Source organism: Vigna umbellata, unplaced genomic scaffold (assembly GCF_029865625.1).
Source record: "Vigna umbellata cultivar VRB3 unplaced genomic scaffold, Vumbellata_1.0 scaffold_800, whole genome shotgun sequence".
NCBI classification, from domain to species: Eukaryota; Viridiplantae; Streptophyta; class Magnoliopsida; order Fabales; family Fabaceae; genus Vigna; species Vigna umbellata.
Genome location: NW_028274566.1, coordinates 8,566 through 26,846, shown reverse-complemented (window position 1 = coordinate 26,846; position 18,281 = coordinate 8,566). Strand labels below are relative to the sequence as shown.

The window sequence follows — 18,281 nt, the reverse complement described above, 5'->3', positions numbered from 1 at the left end:
AGGTCCAGCTATATTGGTGTAGTCAGCAAGGGTTCTTCTAACATTGTTGTTCTCCATATTTTCTGTGCTCTAGATGTTCGGATTCTTCTCCTCCGTCTACTCTCGTCTAGACCTTCAAGCAAAGGTTCTGTAGTTTTCTTGCTCCTTGTTCTAATTGCTTCCTGCATACACAAGAAAACAAAACCCTAGAAAAGATTTGTTAGCACAAAAAGATATAGAAGAAGATATAGATTCAGAAGATAAAAGATTCAGAGGATAAGATAAAATAATATAAAATAAAATAAAATAAAATAAAATAAATCTAATCTAATCAAATCAAATAAAATCTAATCTAATCAAATAAAATAAAATAAAATCAAATCAAATCAAATAAGATAAAATAAAAACCGAAAAAATAAAAACAGAAATAATATAAAATAAAATAAAATCAAATCAAATAAAATAAAATCAAATAAAATAAAATAAAATAAAATAAAATAAAATAAAAACAGAAAATAAAAACAGAAATTCAAAATTCAAGTCAAAGATAATCAATAATCACACAAATTAACCAGTTAAACCACGAGTCCCCGGCAACGGCGCCAAAAACTTGATGGACAAATTTATGATCACCAAAATATGATGTCACAAACTTGTTTTACAATCGGTAAGTATGACCGAATCGTTCAAGTAATAAACTTGGTAAGACCAAGTATCGTTCTCCCAAAGGACTCACGGCCTAGTTTAGTTGTGTGGTTCGTTGATTAGCTAAGACTTAAGGACGAAATAATTGGATTGTATTATGTAAAAGACGAAAATAAACATGTATGCATGAGGTTTTGATCAATGGCAAAAGTAAAAGACAAGCACTTTCAATGAAATATATATATGAATATGTTGTTGGGGGTCAATTTCATCTTATCCACTCTCATATATTTTAGGAATTCAACATTCAAATCATCATTGTTAATGCCACTCTCTAAATTACCTTGTCAAGAAGGCCTATCCCTAATTACGAGTTCATACGATTCCTAGCATTCCTAATAATTAGTTCTCTTAGCACAGGAGCTTAACGACAACCAATATAATATTGGGAGAGATTCCCCGGATCTAGACTTCCCCGTACGTTCCCGTATCGACAAAATCAATAATCATGCATTGAATGAGTTAAACAAAGCAAGCATTAAGCAAAGAGGAAAAACCCTAACTAATGATGAAAGAAAGCATAAATCTTAGATTAAGATGCAAGCATAAATTCCATATATGAGAGCTTCAAAAGATTACATTGATTCCCCAACAAACATACAAGGTTTAGTTCACCATATTCATGGTGAACCTAGATGAACAATAATGAAAGAATGAAGGATAAAACCCTAGAAAGGTGAAGAGGTAGCCTGAGCATCCAAGATCCTCCTTCAAAGGGGTGGAAGAGAGAGTGTTTGCTTCGTTTCTGCCAAAGATACCAACCCTAAGACATCTAGGTCTTTAAATAGGACATAAAAATAATAGAAAACGGGTCCAGGCCCAAACAGATCATAAAATCGCTTAAAACTGGCCCAAAACTCGTCTGGTTGACTTTTTTCGTATTCTGGTTGACTGGTTGACTTTTTGGTTGACGGGTTGGACTTTTTCAGCACTCCAATCATTCGGTACTTCAATTCTTCTTTCAAATCATTCAATTAGCCTACAAAATAAAGGGAATCTTGCACAAAACCATTAAATTCACTTTCAACTCTCTTATTCACAAAACTAAAGCAAAAATATGAGTTCAAGCTAGTTTTTAAGTCTTAAAGGTTGCTTTTAGTATCAATTTTAAGCATAAAAATAACGGTTTTTCAACGGTTATCATCGGCAAACTACCGCTAAGCGGTACTATCGCAAAACGGGCTTAGGTTGCCCCTTAGCGGAACCCGAGCCCATTAGGGTATTTCTATACCCTAAGCTGCGCATTAGCTTCTCTTTTAGACTCTTCTCTGCACACACACTCCTACATACCTTTTCCAAGGTTCTCCACATCTTTTCCCTCTTCCCTCTTGAGAAAATCTTTCTTTCACTCATTTTTTTTCACTAGTATTCCATCTAAGTTTGGGGTTGGAAGAAAGCATCTCAGCTTGAAAAGCATTATTATCTCATCCAGCATCTCCACCCAAGTAAGTCAATCATTTTGTTTATTCTAGGGTTCTTGAGTTTGAATGTGATTGTTAAAGCATGAATAGTTAGGGGTTTTTGATTTCTATACATGATTTAATGATTTAATTGATGTTTGAACCGATTGAACTGTTTAATTTTGATCTGGAAAACTAAAAATTGCATGTGGGTGGAGTTAGGATAGGTTAAAAAGGAATTTTTCAAAAATCTGCAGAGTCACCGCTCAAGGGTAATTTGCCGCTGAGCGGCACTCTGACAGATTTGAAATTTTTGATGCATTGTGTTCTGGATTGCTGCACTGGTGGCGCTGAGGGATGATTTTGACCCTCAGCGGTGGTTTAGTTTCGAAATAAGGTGTGTTTTTGTGTTTTACTAATGATTAACAACATGTTTTGTGGTTTTGCATCTATGTTTGATGTTTGATGTAGGAATGGCATCTTCTTCAGGCAAAAGATTGAACACCATGGCATCCAAAAGAAAAGAAAAGGAACCAGAACAACCCCATTCTAATAGGTTCCTATCTCGCAAACATTAAAAGCACTTCAAGGTGGTCCAAGATAGGGGACTCCTTATGGAGAGAAAGGTTGGAATGATACCTAACTTTGCTCCTCAATTTGGAGAGAAATTATTAGGGAATGATTGAGGGAAGCTAGCCACATACCCTACACCTGCAAATATAGTTGTGGTGAAAGAATTCTATACAAATGCAAGAAAGATTGGTGATTATCCAGCTGAGAACTACCTAGGCTATGTCAGAGGCCATGCTATTAGGTATGATCCTGATTCCATCAACAACTTCTTAGATACTGTGTGGGCTGGTGAGCAGTGCCAATTTTCTCTCTGTATGGAAGAAGGTGCTGATTTTGATGATGTGGAGAGAGTTTTATGTGTACCTGGAGGACATTTTCAAAGGAATAGAACTGGTGTTGTGGTGAATATTAGGAGGACTGACTTGACTCCTCTTGCAAAGTATTGGATGGCGTTTTCTCATGCCAACATTCAGCCATGTTCTCATGTGTCAGACATCACTCTTAGCAGGGCACTCCTCCTTTACTGTGCAATCAGGAATTTGAATGTTAATATTGGGCAGGTAATAGCTGATGAGATCAGGGTGTGCGCTAACACAACAAACAATAAAGCACCCTTAGGACATCCTTCTTTAATCACACACCTCTGCAAGATAGCTGGGGTGGATACTTCTGCTCCACCATTTCAAAGACCAAGAAAAGCAATTGATGAGGCTTATTATAGACAATATTGTGGAGGTGAGGAAGCAGCTCAGCCAGTTCCACCACGCTGTACTCACAGAGAAAGAGGGCAAGCATAGAGTCGGGCATCTGCTGAGACACATGAAGCAGAACCGTTCCAAATGAGGGACATGTACATGTCTCTTATAGGTGTACAGTTACAGTCTATCCACAGAGGGCAGGTGGCTACTGCAGAAATGATTGTTGGAATGTATGATACACCTCCAGCTCACAGGTGGTCTATGGAGGAGTTTCATAATGTGGTAGCTTGGCCAGAAGAGCAGGTACAAGGAGGAAGAGCTGAAGCAGCTGAAGCTAATGAATGATGATGATGATGATGCACTTGAGGATGCTGAAGATGAAGAAGAAGAGGAGGATACAGATGACAACTCAGATTGATGAGGAGCTGAGATAGCATTTACTGATGAATGCTATCATAATTAGAGGATGACTTATGCTTTTATTTGGTTCAGTGTTCTGTACTTGCTTATTTTTTAGAATAGGGTTTGATGTACTCAATGGAAACCTTTGTCTGTTGTGATGGTTTGCTTATGATTGTGATTGTGTGATAAGTAATGCTTGATGATGGTTTGATATTGATTGATGTTGAAATGTTCACATAATATGCTTATACAGGTGATTCACACGCATTGTGAATAAATGCATGACGTTATGATTGTGATTATGATGTTAAGCAGGATGTGTATGTGAAATGTGAATGAGCCATTTGTGAGGTTTTGAGCTCCAGAGTTTTTGAGATTGAATGCTACTATTTTGGAAACATGAATGATTTTGCCCAGGTTTTCTATGATTGAATTACTTGCTTGTCTGCATCATATGATCAAGGCCATTTGTTGGTAACCCTTATATTAGCCAATTTCATTAGCCACTAAAAGAGAACATTTTGTGTTCTATCCTTTGAACCTTTAGCCTTGAACATGATTTGAAAACCCTTTGTGAAAAGCTTTACCTTGAGTTAAGTAGAAAATATTTTGTGGTATTGATAAATGTTCAAGTTTGGGGTTGTTGGAAAATAGAAAGGGAAATTGAAAGCATTGAGCTAAGATCTAAATAAGAATGTGAAAAGAAAAAGAGAAGAAAAGAAAAGAAAAGGCAAAGCTCAATGCAAAGGAAAGTTGGGAAAAGTAAGAATGATTGTGTTTATATGATTCTCTTAACTCAAGGATTTTGTGATCCAGAAAAACCAATTTTCTTATTAGCCCAACCACATTATAAGCCATTGAAAAAGTCCTTGTGATGATGCATGCTTGTGAATTTGTTTGATTGTGGTTAAATGATAGGCAAAGTTACTTCATGTGACATTGTGATAGTAGAGTGAATGAGTGATTACCTCTTATACACTTGTGTTTGAGTGAAACACTTTACCGAGTGAGGAAATATTCATTGAGCACATGAACATCCATGTTTAGTTGATTAATCATTCATGAAAATTAGCATTTGTTGGATATTAAGTGACTTTGTGAACACCAAAGCATGTGCACATCTTGATTGAAATTTTTGTCATGAGTTTGATTGAAGTTTTTACTTATCTTGAAAAGAGGATTTTTGAATGAGTGAACCGTTATACAGATTGGTAGAAGATTGAGTTACATCTTGTTTGCTTGAGGACAAGCAAAGTTCTAAGTTTGGGGTTGTGATAACAGTTGAAAAACTGTTATTTTCATGCTTAAAATTGATACTAAAAGCAACCTTTAACACTTAGAAACTAGCTTGAAATCATGCTTTTGGTTATATTTTTAGAAATAAGAGAGCTGGACAGGTTTATGCTTGATTTCAGTGTTTTTATGCAGGTTTTAAGGTGAATTTGGTGAAAGAAGTGAAGAAGGATAGAGATGGAATCAGAAAAGACATCAAAAAGTTCAAAAGGAGAAGCTGCAAGTACCGCTCAGCGGTAGTTTACCGCTGAGCGGCACTCACAAACCCACGTTGGATCCGCTGAGGGGTAAAATGGCCACTGAGGGGAGAAAACCAACTCACACACTTACCGCTGAGCGCCAGTTTACCGCTGAGCGACACTATTTTGGCCTTGGGCCTAATTTTCTGTATATTTTAAAATAGTATATAAGCTTTAGGACGTCCTAGGTTTGTATCTTTGGTAGAGACGAAGCAAATACTCTCTTTTCCACCCCTTTGAAGGAAGATCTTGGATGCTTAGGCTACCTCTTCACCTATCTAGGGTTTTATCTTTCATTCTTCCATTATTATTCATCTAGTTTCACCATGAATATGGTGAACTAAACCTTGTATTGTTGTTGGGGAATAAATGTAGTCTTGTGAAACTCTCATATATGGAATTTGTTTTAACATCTTACTTTTAAGACTTATGCTTTCTTTCATCATTAGTTAGGGTTTTTCCTCTTTGCTTAATGCTTGCTTTGTTTAACTCATTCATTGCCATGATTATTGATTTTGTCGATATGGGAACGTACGGAGAAATCTAGATCCGGGGAAATTCTCCCAATAGCATATTGGTTGCCTTTAAGCTCCTGCACTTCAGAACTAATTACTAGGAATGCTAGGAATTGTATGAACTCGTAATTAAGGATAGGCCTTCTTGCAAGGTGATTTAGAGAGTGGCATTAACAATTGATGAAAAGAATGTTGAATTCCTAAAGTATATGAGAGTGGATAAAATGAAATTGATAACTCCCAACAACATACTCATCCATATAATTCATTAAAGTGTTTGTATTCTGTCTTTTCCATTGATCAAATTCATGCATACATGTTTATTCACTGTCTTTTGCATATAAAACTACAATAAATTTGTTCTTATGTATTAAATAATCAACAAATCACATAACTAAACTAGGCCGTGAGTCCTTTGGGAGAACGATACTTGGTCTTACCGAGTTTTATTACTTGAAACGATTCGGTCACACTTGCCGATTGTTAAACAAGTTTGTGGCGCCGTTTTTCAGTGTTCATAAATTTCTCATCATTTAGCTGTGTGATTTCTTGATTATTTGAGACTTGAGAACAAATTGATTTTAGGTTTAAATGCAAAAGACAATAATTAAATATGTATGCATGAATTTGATCAATGGAGAGAAACAGAATACAAACACTTCAATGAATTAGATGGATGAGTATGTTGTTAGGGTTATCAATTTCATCTTATCCACTCTCATATACTTTAGGAATTCATCATTCTTTTCATCAATGCTAATGCTACTCTCTAAATCACCTTGCAAGAAGGCCTATCCTTAATTACGAGTTCATACAATTCCTAGCATTCCTAGTAATTAGTTCTTAAGTGCAGGAGCTTAACGGCAACCAATATGCTATTGGGAGAAATTCCCCAGATCTAGATTTCCCCGTACGTTCCCATATCGACAAAATCAATAATCATAGCAATGAATGAGTTAAACAAAGCAAGCATTACGCAAAGAGGAAAATGCCTAACTAATGATTAAAGAAAGCATAAGTCTTAAAAATAAGATGTTAAAACAAATTCCATATATGAGAGTGATGACAAATTTATGAACACCGAAATACGGCGCCAAAAACTTGTTTAACAATCGGCAAGTGTGACCGAATCGTTTCAAGTAATAAACTCGGTAAGACCAAGTATCGTTCTCCCAAAGGACTCACGGCCTAGTTTAGTTATGTGATTTGTTGGTTATTTAAGACTTAAGAACGAAATAATTGAAGTTTAATATGCAAAAGACAGAAAATAAACATGTATGCATGAATTTGATCAATGGCTAAAACAAAATACAAACACTTCAACGAAATATATGGATGAGTATGTTGTTGGGGTTATCAATTTCATCTTATCCACTCTCATATACTTTAGGAATTCAACATTCTTTTCATCATTGTTAATGCCACTCTCTAAATCACCTTGCAAGAAGGCCTATCCTTAATTACAAGTTCATACAATTCCTAGCATTCCTATTAATTAGTTTCTAAGTGCAGGAGCTTAACGGCAACCAATATACTATTGGGAGAAATTCACCGGATCTAGATTTCCCCGTACGTTCTAGTATCGACAAAATCAATAATCATGCATTGAATGAGTTAAACAAAGCAAGCATTAAGCAAAGAGGAAAAACCCTAACTAATGATGAAAGAAAGCATAGGTCTTAAAATAAGATGTAAAAACAAATTCCATATATGAGAGTTTCACAAGACTACATTAATTCCCCAACAACAATACAAGGTTTAGTTCACCATATTCATGGTGAAACTAGATGAATAATAATGGAAGAATGAAAGATAAAACCCTAAAAATGTGAAGAGGTAGCCTGAGCATCCAAGATCCTCCTTCAAAGGGGTGGAAGAGAGAGTGTTTGCTTCGTTTCTGCCAAAGATACAAACCCTAGGACGTCCTAAAGCTTATGTACTATTCTAAAATATACAGAAATATAGGCCCAATGGTATCACCAGAACCACTTGCCAGTTGTCGTCCATCGGGACTGAAGGCAACACTAAGTACAGCTTCAGCATGACCTAAAAATATAAACAACCACAAAAATATGAATTCCAAAACATTCAAAGAATAACATAAACTTGTGCTACAATCATCAACATCCAAACCACACTGATGTCTCTCACAGTTTAGCAAGCACAATACAACATTGTGCCACTACGAATGGGAAAATACACAATATGTCTCACATACCAGAAATAGTTGCAGAACAGCGATTCACAGGACGAATCCAAAAAATAGCTTGAGGTTGACAAACTATAGGCAAAGCCTTCTCCACCGAGACTGGAATAGTGTTAAAGTAACATTGCAAAGGAAAAGAAAAACATCATTACAAGTGCGTAATTCTTTGTATCAATTCTTTAGAAAGATGAGGATTTTTTTTTCTCAAAATGTGTTAAAAGCAAGTAAATAAGTGAATTTACAACGAATTAAGAAAGAAAAAGAAATAATTTATTGTAAACAAACATGACTAACCTTTGTTTTTCTGCAAGTATGTTTCAAGTGGCACAATGAGCTCCTCATCTGATATATAGAAAGCATATGACAACTTCTCTTCCTAAAATGAAAGCATAGATAATCGCTCAATGTTATAAATAATAAACAAAATGTAAAATAGAATTTGAGAAGAATAAAGGGACTTGCTTACATTGTTTTGAAGCTTATTAACAATCTGATTGAGGTGTTGAGGGCCAGCAATCTGAGGTAGGTACATGGGAGAGCCCAAGGGAGTTCCATCTGGGTCTGTCAAAAGACACATCACGTTGTTGATTATCTCCCTCTTCTCCACCATAGTCTCTATGTCTACCTCCAATTTTCAATCAGGGATTTTCCTTCTCTTATGCTGAGATTTTCTTATGGATGATGCTTCTTACTCTTCCACTTGGGGATCTATTTGGTTCTATCTTCGTTGTCGTGTTGAAACTAAAAGAAGTAGTGAAATAAAGTCACACCGGCACAAACCCTAAATTACGCAGGACCCAGGATCCATCATACAGAGACCTTAGACTTCCCATATTTATGTTTCTTTTTCTTTGTTAAATATCATCATTTTAAATTTTAAATTCTAAACTTTTAAATTTTAAATTTTAAATGATGATATTCTCAACCCAACTCATTGGATTTATTTACGAAAACGACGGCAGATTTGGGATTGAGAGTGGTGTGGTTTAGTTGGGGGAGGAACCTGGGGGACCTTCGTGGGGTGAGGAATTGACTGTGTACATAAGAGTTTTTCTCTGGCATTTTAACGAACACTTGAAGGTGTCGCTTCTACAGTGAACAAAAATTAGACTCTCCCTATTAGAATTCAAACTCGAATTGAGAGCCTCGTGAACGCATTAACCAACACCCTTTTGGGCTTTTCTTCATGCACAAAAAAAAATTCTTACCCAGCCGCCGTGAACGATGCTCTGCCACAAATCCTTCTCTCCGGTGCTACAGATGCGTCGGAACGTTCTCAAACAAGACACGCAGACGAATGGGGATAAAAATGCATGGTGATGGGTGTTTCTTCGTGCATCCCATCAAATTTGTACGGGTGTTACTCCCTCTACCACCACACCGTGCTTCCTCCACCTCTCCAAATTCATTTAATTCCAATTTTATCCTTCTTTTTTAGTTAAAACCTTTTTATTTTTACTGTTTAAAATTTTTTCATTAATTTGAAAACTCTATTTCACGTCAATTTTGCTCTTTAGCTGCACCCCACCCATCTCTCACATATATCTCTCTTCCCCGTTTCCTTCTCACTTTCTCTCATTTCTTCGTCCTTTCCTTTTCTTTTCCTTCATTTGTCTCTTTGCCATTTTCCTTTTGGGTTTCATTGCTTCCATTGTTATTGCTTCCATTGTTGTTGATTTCTAGTATGAAGGAGCGTGGAGAAGCATCGAGAAACGTGATCCAGATTTTCTTCGGTTTATTTTCCTCTCCATTCAGGTTGATTTTCTTCACTAGTTTTCTTCAACATTATTGTTTAGCCTTGTTTGATAGTTTAATTTATGGTGTATTATTATTTTTTGGCTTTGGATCTATGTTGTTTTGTCGTTGCTTGTGCACTATCTTTCTGGTAGTTGTATTGTTGAACAGAACCCGCGAAGACCAAATGGATATAGGCCAAAAAGGATGTGGGATATCCGTTTGGCCTTAAACGGATGTCCGACGTGCGTTTGTTGCGAAAGGTAATTAGCAGTGCAGACGCAACTCTGGAAGAATTGGTTGCACCAAACATGTTATTTATTGTAAAGCGCAAGATTGCTATCAAGGACGTGTTTTACTTCTCAGCTAAACTCCCTAAAGGGGTTCCATTCTTAATTAAACTTACAAGTGATTGGAAACCCTGGCATCAAATGTGCAATCAAGTCTCCAACCCCTGAAATGTCAGCACTTTTCTTCGAAGCCATTGAGACTCTTCTCATGGGTTAATGGGTTTTAAATTTTGCCTTTTCTTTTAGTTTTGTTTATATATTGTCATTTTATCAAGGCCTCCCCTTGGTAATTTGTCTGATTCATTATGATGAGTAGAAATCTGCAAGGGAATAAAGATGTAACATTCCTCAGTAGGCATTAGCAACAGGTAGAAAATACTACAATATTGTCTCATGGAAAAATCAATATTATATAGTTGGAGAAAATGAGACCATATAATGTTCGAATTAAATAGGAGTATTGCGAACAACTAATAGTAACAATTGTCCTCTAATGACCATGTCATGAGTATAACACAAATGACTCAATCTAACGGTATATTGTCCAACAAAAACGAAGTATAACATCTATCGCAGGCACGCACAGGTCAAACCAAAATCCCCACTTGATTCGATCTTCACTGATCTGGTAAGACTGACCATAATTAAATGAATAAAGATGATCAATAAAATAAAACATTACATGCATCATAGTTTAACCTTTGAGCTTACAAAACAATACCATAGCGGAACATATTAATGTATTTACAAATAAAATGTTTTACATCGGTAGTAGATAAAATTTAAACTCATTATAATGGTCAAATATCCTCCATCTTCAAAATTCCTGTGGTTAACCATTCTTTATATATCATCTAAGTCTTGTCAAAAACTAAAACTTCAAATTGAAATGTATAGATAAGTTTTATAAGAAAGTAAAGGAGTAAAGGTTAAAAATGCTCGACCCAAACTTCACTTCAATCATTAACATGTGGCTAAAAAGAGCAATAAACATGTTTATAATAACAATGCATACACTTAATTTGAATAGAAATAGGCAGAAAAGATGCTCCTAACAATAATCTCCAGGATTTTTTAACCTTTGTCTTAATGCAAAAATAGTCTATGGTAATTCCGGAATACAGACACAAACCTGGTAATTTCGGAACCATATATGGTCATCAGCTATTGAGAAAACAAAAACATGATCATGGAAGGGCTTAGCCTTTCTATGGTCCTTTGGTACTTCAAATATCTAAACAAAAGGAAAGAAATAGTATATTAGAAATTATCAAATACAGTAAACAAACAACAGTATCAGAAATAGAGAGAACTGCACACAGAAAATATACATTAAACAGATATATGACATAAACTATGTAAAATAGATGGGCATAACAATAACATCAATTGATTTTTCATTGATCAGACATAATAAATTGAGAAAAAAATCGTAGGAAGATATATGACGACAAAAATGTAAGATTCCAATTAAATTGGTAGAAAGCACATGAAGCAGTTTCTAATTTGGCCGGAAATTCATGGTGTACAACATCACGAATCATAAAAATAAGATGAAATCATCAAGCTAACCTTTACCTTATATATGAAAGTGCACATATGAGAGTTATCAACATAAGTTTACAGAAATCCATCTTTCCTCGGATGGAACTAGATGGACAAAAACGAAAAAACTTGCAACGAACGAAACCAACAACACACCTGTAACAACATCTCCTTTAACAATTTCCAATGTGCATCTTTTTCAAAATTTGCAGAAAACGTCAAAAGTGGACGAGAACCTTTTAGGTGATTTCCCGTTAGCTTCAACTCCTCCATTGTATGAACTGAAAAAACAGGAGGAAAAAGGAAAATCACTAAAAGTGTATATAAAAAATGGTCGAGATAGAGAGAGAAACACAAAATACATAGTTCACTGGGAAGAATGACCAGTGATGCCTAGAGTATACAGACATCAGAACTCTAAATAATCAGAGCAAGCAAACTAGTGTTATATTAACATTACAATGATAGAATCGGAATATACCTGCACTGACTAAAAATTTTACAGATGGGCCACTAGGGCATTTGGCCATCCAGAGATAAAGATCTTTTGCTTTCCTGCACTGAAATTGATACATAAAAAATGAGAGAAGACACTAATAGAATATAACAAGTTGACCAGACTCAAACTCACGACTACAGCATCTCATTGAAATAGCATCAACAGTTGCGACCAACAAAGAATTCCCCTACCCATTAGCATGCTTCAGGTTTTCCAAATAGCGCAAAAAAAAATTGCAAATACTAGTCTAGAGAACAGCACAACATATCAATCCTAAATTGAAGTAACACGACACTGAAAAAACCTTGTGGCATATAAATAAAATACCTCAAAAAACAAACACGAAGAACAACTTTTGAGCTCAACAAGCTCATTAAGGGTGGCGCCTTTAGTTTCTTTTGATTCAACCTTGTTATCCTTCTTGCAATCCTTCAGTAGTTCGTTCTTAGGTTTTCTGAAAAACTAAGTTTTGGCTGCATGCAAGTGTGTAGTCTAAGTATTTCGTTTTTCCTGTGGCTAGATTTGTTTTGGAAGAGTCAAGTGACATTGAGGGTAGAAAAACGTTAGTTGGACGAAACCAAAAATCTTGCGTTTAGGACAAGTTGCTTACAAATTCGGGTAAGGGAAGCTTATTAATTTAATTTATACTTGTATGTTGTATGAAAACATGATACGGATTGAATGTATGATATCTATATACATATATGCTGATTTGAGTATGCATGAACGAGCACTGTTGTACTGATTGAATATGATTTCGGTTGGTTGAATTGCATGTTGATGGTGATATGTATGGATTTAAAGATGGATGATTATTGTAGAGTATGAGTTGTTAATATGATGAATTCTATAAAGTATGTGAATTAATGATGGATATGAAATTATAAAGTATGAATTGTATGAGAAATATTGAGTTAAGATAGATGAAAAATCTGAATGTAAAATTACTCCCTATGATAAAATACGTTCGTCATCGTACGATCTTATACCGTTCGATTTCCTAGTAAATGACTTAAAAATGGAATTCTTTCATTCGGAAAGAATTCTATTCGAGAACGAGCGTCCTCATTTGAAATATTATGTTTGAGTGTTCGGCTCAGCATAGTGATACCCTATACCTTAATTTAAATAATATTAAACTACACCCTTATACTTTAAAACAAGTAGCGCTCGGTCTTATACCAAGCGTTCGCCCTAAGTAGCGCTCGGTCTTATACCAAGCGTTCGTCCTAAGTAGCGCTCGGTCTTATACCAAGCGTTCGTCCTAAATAGCGCTCGGTCTTATACCAAGCGCTCGTATTATTGAATAACCACTTTGATAAATAGCGTTCGTTCAAGTATTATAATATTCACCTTTTCTCACGTTCGTTCAATTACTGGCATCGGTCTTCCGTATGCGAATTACTACGAAGATAATTCTAAGTATTCTTGACTCTCCTTCTTACATTGGGTCTGGTCTAAGGTCTTCATAATGAAATTTTCTTTAAGTACCAGTGTACATCCGAACGAGTCAGTTCACTTAAATGACCGAAACCGATAGTAACGTTCGTTATATACTTCCCCGTTCATTCAGTACCTTTCTTTAGACATTCGTCCTAGTTCTTCAGAAGACTGAACGTTCGTCATTTTATGCTCTTAAATATAAAGATGAAAATGATGATAAATTATAAGAACTTAAAGTGTGAACACTATATTGAGTGATTATACGATTATGGATTTTGGACGAGCGTTCCAGGGAGGAACGACTCATATATGTTGAATATGGAATTTGGTAAAGTATGACTGTGGTCATGCTAATGCTGGCTTGGTCCATCCTGATATTCCGTGAGTACCATCCTCACGTAGAGGGGGTATGTCATGTGTGGGAATGGCAGGAGGTTCTATTCCTTAGGGGTACTTTGGATAGGACTAACCTCGAGTGGTAGCTGTTGAGTGTATCCCAGTTACTACATCACTCGGGTGCAAGGACGCCTGTAGCTACACAGATTCATACAGTCCGGACGGTTTGTCTAGTATATATATATTTCTATGCTGTTATATGTTAAGTCACTTGTTGTGTGAATTGAAATGTTAAAAGTATGTGTTGATGTATGAATTAAATTATATAAGCTTACCCTTTCGTTTTCCTTGTGTTGTTAATTGTCTATGTACGTTCGTCCTGTCCTTGCAATGATCATCCGTGTGGATGTGAGCAGAAGGCGAGGCCACTCTGGGAGACGTCATCGAAGAAGAGAACCTAGTTGAAGTGGAAGTCAAGGCCGAGCCTTAGACCGCTCGTACACTTTTTAGCTTAGATGTTAGTTTATTTTTGACGTTCAGTTGTTTTATTTTGTACAGACGTTCGTTCTAGACATTCACTGTTTCCGCTTCGTACATGTTAATTCTGTATTCAAGCCGTTCGGCTTTTGAACTTCATTTTATTAATGTAAAGACTGCATTGTTTTACTGTTAAATGTAATTAATTCTGATTTATGGTAATTATTGTATTTTGGGATGTTACATTAGTGGTATCAGAGCAGTTTTGTTCTTTTAAGGACACTGTAGGTTATGAGTGCATTGTGTTTTTGTTGTGTGCTCATTGTGTGTTTAATGAGTTATTATTTTTAACTCTTGAACATAACTAACGTTCGTTTTTCTCTGGTACAAAGAACTAATGGCGCCTAGACTCCCTCCTCCACCGCAACCCAACGAACCTGATGCTCCCAACAACTCTAGGTTGTTGGCAACCGTCATTGAGAGACTCCAACAACAAAATACCACCCTAATGGAGCAGAACCCAGCTGCTCTACGTAGTCTAGAGGCCGCACGCGAAAATTCTGAGGCTACTCAAAGGCAGTTAATGGATCTCATTGCTGCCACCAGAGGTACACCAGGAGCGTCATCTTCCAACGCTGCTCAACCGACTGAATGAAGCTTGGAGAGCTTCCTTCAACATCACCCGGCCAAGTTCAGTGGGAAGTGTCTCCCTGATGAGGCCGATCAGTGGCTAAGAGACATGGAGAGAATATTCAACCCCAAGAGATTCTCGGATGAGAACAGGTTGGCGTTCACCGAATATCTTCTTACTGGGGAAGCAAGCCACTGGTGGGCGAGCATGAGAGCAATCTTAACGGACGCCCAAAATCCCATTACATGGGAAGTATTCAGGAACAAGTTTTATGAGGAATACTTCCCTGACAGCGTTCGTTTTGCCAAGGAAGTAGAGTTTCTGCAGCTCGTCCAAGGCGGAATGTCCGTTTCTGAGTATACGAACAAGTTCAAACACTTGGTTCGTTTCAATACGATGGCCACCAGTGAAGAGTGGCAGTGCAGGAAGTTTGAGAACGGACTACGGAGCGACTTGAAGGTTTTAATCTCCAGTTTATGTATACGGACGTTTCTTGCCATGGTTGAGAGGGCCAAGGTATTAGAGAAGAACATGGCAGAAGCGGAGCGACACAAGAAGCAACAACAAGCAGTTAGGGGACCGATCGTCTCCAGAGGCAATGTTAATCAAAGAAGAACCCGTACGCTCGTCCAAATCAACTAGCCAACGCAAGTGGGTCTCAAGCTTTAGTTCCTGCCGGACAATCTGGGCAGCACGAAAACGTTACTTGTTTCCAGTGTGGAGGACCACACTACCGTTTGTCATGTCCTCAGCTGGTGGGAGGAAAACACTGCAACCGTTATGGACGGAATGGGCACTTGGAGAACGAGTGCAACATGGGTTGACGAGCAGTGATGAGGCCACCGAACGCTGGAAGGAGTCAGCTAAGAGGTGGACGAGCTCAAGCAGTGGGACGAGTGTATGCTATAACTAGAGCGGAAGCAGCAAGTTCAGGTAATCTTATCATTGGTGAATGCTTGCTGTATGCAATACCCTATCGTGTGCTCTTTGATTCTTGGGCGACTCACTCCTTCATCTCGAAGGCGTGTGTTGAAAAATTGGGAATAACTGAGAGGGAGATGCAGTTCGACTTGGTGGTGTCAACCCCAGCGGCTGGAGAGCTTAGGACATCTACCGTATGCATTAGATGTCCTATTGTGGTTGAGGGGCGTAGTTATAAGGTGAATTTGATCTGTTTGCCTTTGAAGGAATTAGAAGTAATTTTAGGAATGGATTGGTTGGCTACCAATCGCATTCTCATAGACTGTGGCAAGAAGGAGTTGATTTTTCCGGATGAAGAAGAAGAAGAGTTATCAATAACGCTCGGTCAATTAAAGGAGGACATAATGGAAGGTGCGAGCTGTTTTCTAATCATGACGCATGAAGATCAGAAGTTCGGAGGTTTGAGGCAGGAACGAACGTCCGGTGTTGGCAGTAAAGAACGAGCGGTTGTGGATGAGTTTCCGGACGTTTTTCCGGAAGAAATACCTGGGCTAGCTCCTGCTCGTGAAGTTGAATTCACCATTGATTTGGTGACGACAGCAGCACCCATCTCAGTTCAACCCTATCGTATGGCGCCTGCAGAGTTGGCTGAACTTAAGAAGCAGATTGAAGAGCTGATGGACAAGCAATTTATCAGACCGAGCATATCACCCTAGGGAGCGCCTGTCCTCTTGGTGAAGAAGAAAGATGGCAGCTCTCGTCTTTGCATTGACTACAGACAATTAAACAAGCTGACCATCAAGAACAAGTACCCATTGCCAAGGATAGATGACTTGTTGGATCAACTGCATGGGGCCACTGTATTCTCGAAGATTGACTTGCGGTCTGGATATCATCAAATCAGAGTTGAGGAGGACGACATCCAGAAGACTGCTTTTAGGTCTCGTTACGGACACTACGAGTATGTAGTGATGCCGTTCGGTGTGACAAACGCACCAGCAATCTTCATGGATTATATGAATCGGATATTCAGGCCGTATTTGGACAAATTTGTGGTCGTCTTCATCGATGATATTCTCATCTACTCTAAGACACAAGCCGAACACGAAGAACACTTGAGGACAGTACTGACCGTGTTGAGGGAAAAGGAGTTATATGCGAAGCTGTCCAAGTGTGAATTTTGGATGAAGGAAGTGCAGTTTTTGGGTCATGTGGTGTCGGCTGGAGGTATTTCAGTAGATCCAGCTAAGGTACGAACGGTGTTGGATTGGAAGATTCCGCGTTCGGTCACTGAGGTTCGTAGCTTTGTGGGACTCGCGGGCTACTATAGGCGTTTTATTGAAGGATTTGCTAAGGTAGTAGCTCCGCTAACTCAGTTGACCAGAAAAGATCAGCCGTTCGCTTGGACCGATCGGTGTGAAGTGAGTTTCCAGGAGCTGAAAGTGAAATTGACGAGCGCTCCAGTTTTGATTATTCCAGACACAGCCAAACCGTTCGAGGTGTACTGTGACACTTCTCACCAAGGTTTAGGTTGTGTGCTGATGCAAGAGAAGCGAGCGGTAGCGTACGCGTCTCGTCAGTTGAAGATTCACGAGAGAAATTACCCAACGCACGACCTGGAGTTGGCAGCGGTCGTTTTCGCACTGAAGATTTGGAGGCATTATCTGTACGGATCTACATTTCAAGTCTTCAGTGATCACAAGAGCCTCAAGTATTTATTTGATCAGAAGGAGTTGAACATGAGGCAGAGGCGTTGGCTAGAGTTCTTGAAAGACTATGACTTTGAGCTGCTTTATCATACGGGAAAAGCGAACGTAGTGGCGGACGCCTTAAGCAGGAAGGCAGCTCATGTCTCGGTAATGATGGTGAAAGAACTCAGTTTGGTGGAAAGCTTTAGAGATCTAAGGTTGCAGTTCGAATTGGAGCCGAACAGCATCAAATGCTGTAACCTTAAAATATCCAGCAACGTCTTTGACCGTATCAGGATGAAGCAACGCGAGGATGAGGACTTGGTGAAGATTTTGAGCACGCTCGGTTCAGATCAAGCCAAGGAGTTCAGTACTGGAACGGACGGCCTATTACGATACATGGGAAGGACGTGCGTTCCTAATGATGGCGAGCTGAAGCGGATTATTCTGGAGGAAGGGCATCATAGTCGTCTTAGCATACACCCTGGTATGACTAAGATGTATGAAGACCTTCGGCAGTCGTTTTGGTGGCCTGGAATGAAGAGTGATGTCGCTCGCTTTGTAGCGTCATGCTTAACTTGTCAGCGTGCGAAGGCTGAACGCCAAAGACTGGGTGGCTTACTTCAGCAGTTGGAGATTCCCGAATGGAAGTGGGACAGCATCTCCATGGATTTCGTGACCCATCTACCACGTACGGTCAGGAATCA

At 38.1% G+C, this 18,281-nt stretch overlaps 1 protein-coding gene and 1 long non-coding RNA gene across 2 annotated transcripts; both read right to left on the bottom strand.

The window, feature by feature from the left end:
* Positions 1-7,782: 7,782 nt before the first annotated feature.
* Positions 7,783-8,371, bottom strand: LOC148190540 (uncharacterized). Its single transcript, XR_015783187.1, has 3 exons — positions 8,305-8,371; positions 8,023-8,112; positions 7,783-7,850 (listed from the first exon to the last, which is right to left on the bottom strand). It is a non-coding gene; the product is annotated as an uncharacterized LOC148190540 (long non-coding RNA).
* Positions 8,372-10,276: 1,905 nt separating this feature from the next.
* LOC148190539 (ribosome biogenesis protein BRX1 homolog 2-like) lies at positions 10,277-13,704 on the bottom strand. The gene is made up of 6 exons (XM_088102831.1): positions 13,655-13,704; positions 12,406-12,532; positions 12,061-12,139; positions 11,736-11,860; positions 11,167-11,268; positions 10,277-10,354 (listed from the first exon to the last, which is right to left on the bottom strand). The coding sequence occupies exons 1-6, from the start codon at positions 13,702-13,704 to the stop codon at positions 10,277-10,279; spliced, it is 561 nt and encodes a 186-aa protein (XP_087958957.1).
* Positions 13,705-18,281: the final 4,577 nt, after the last annotated feature.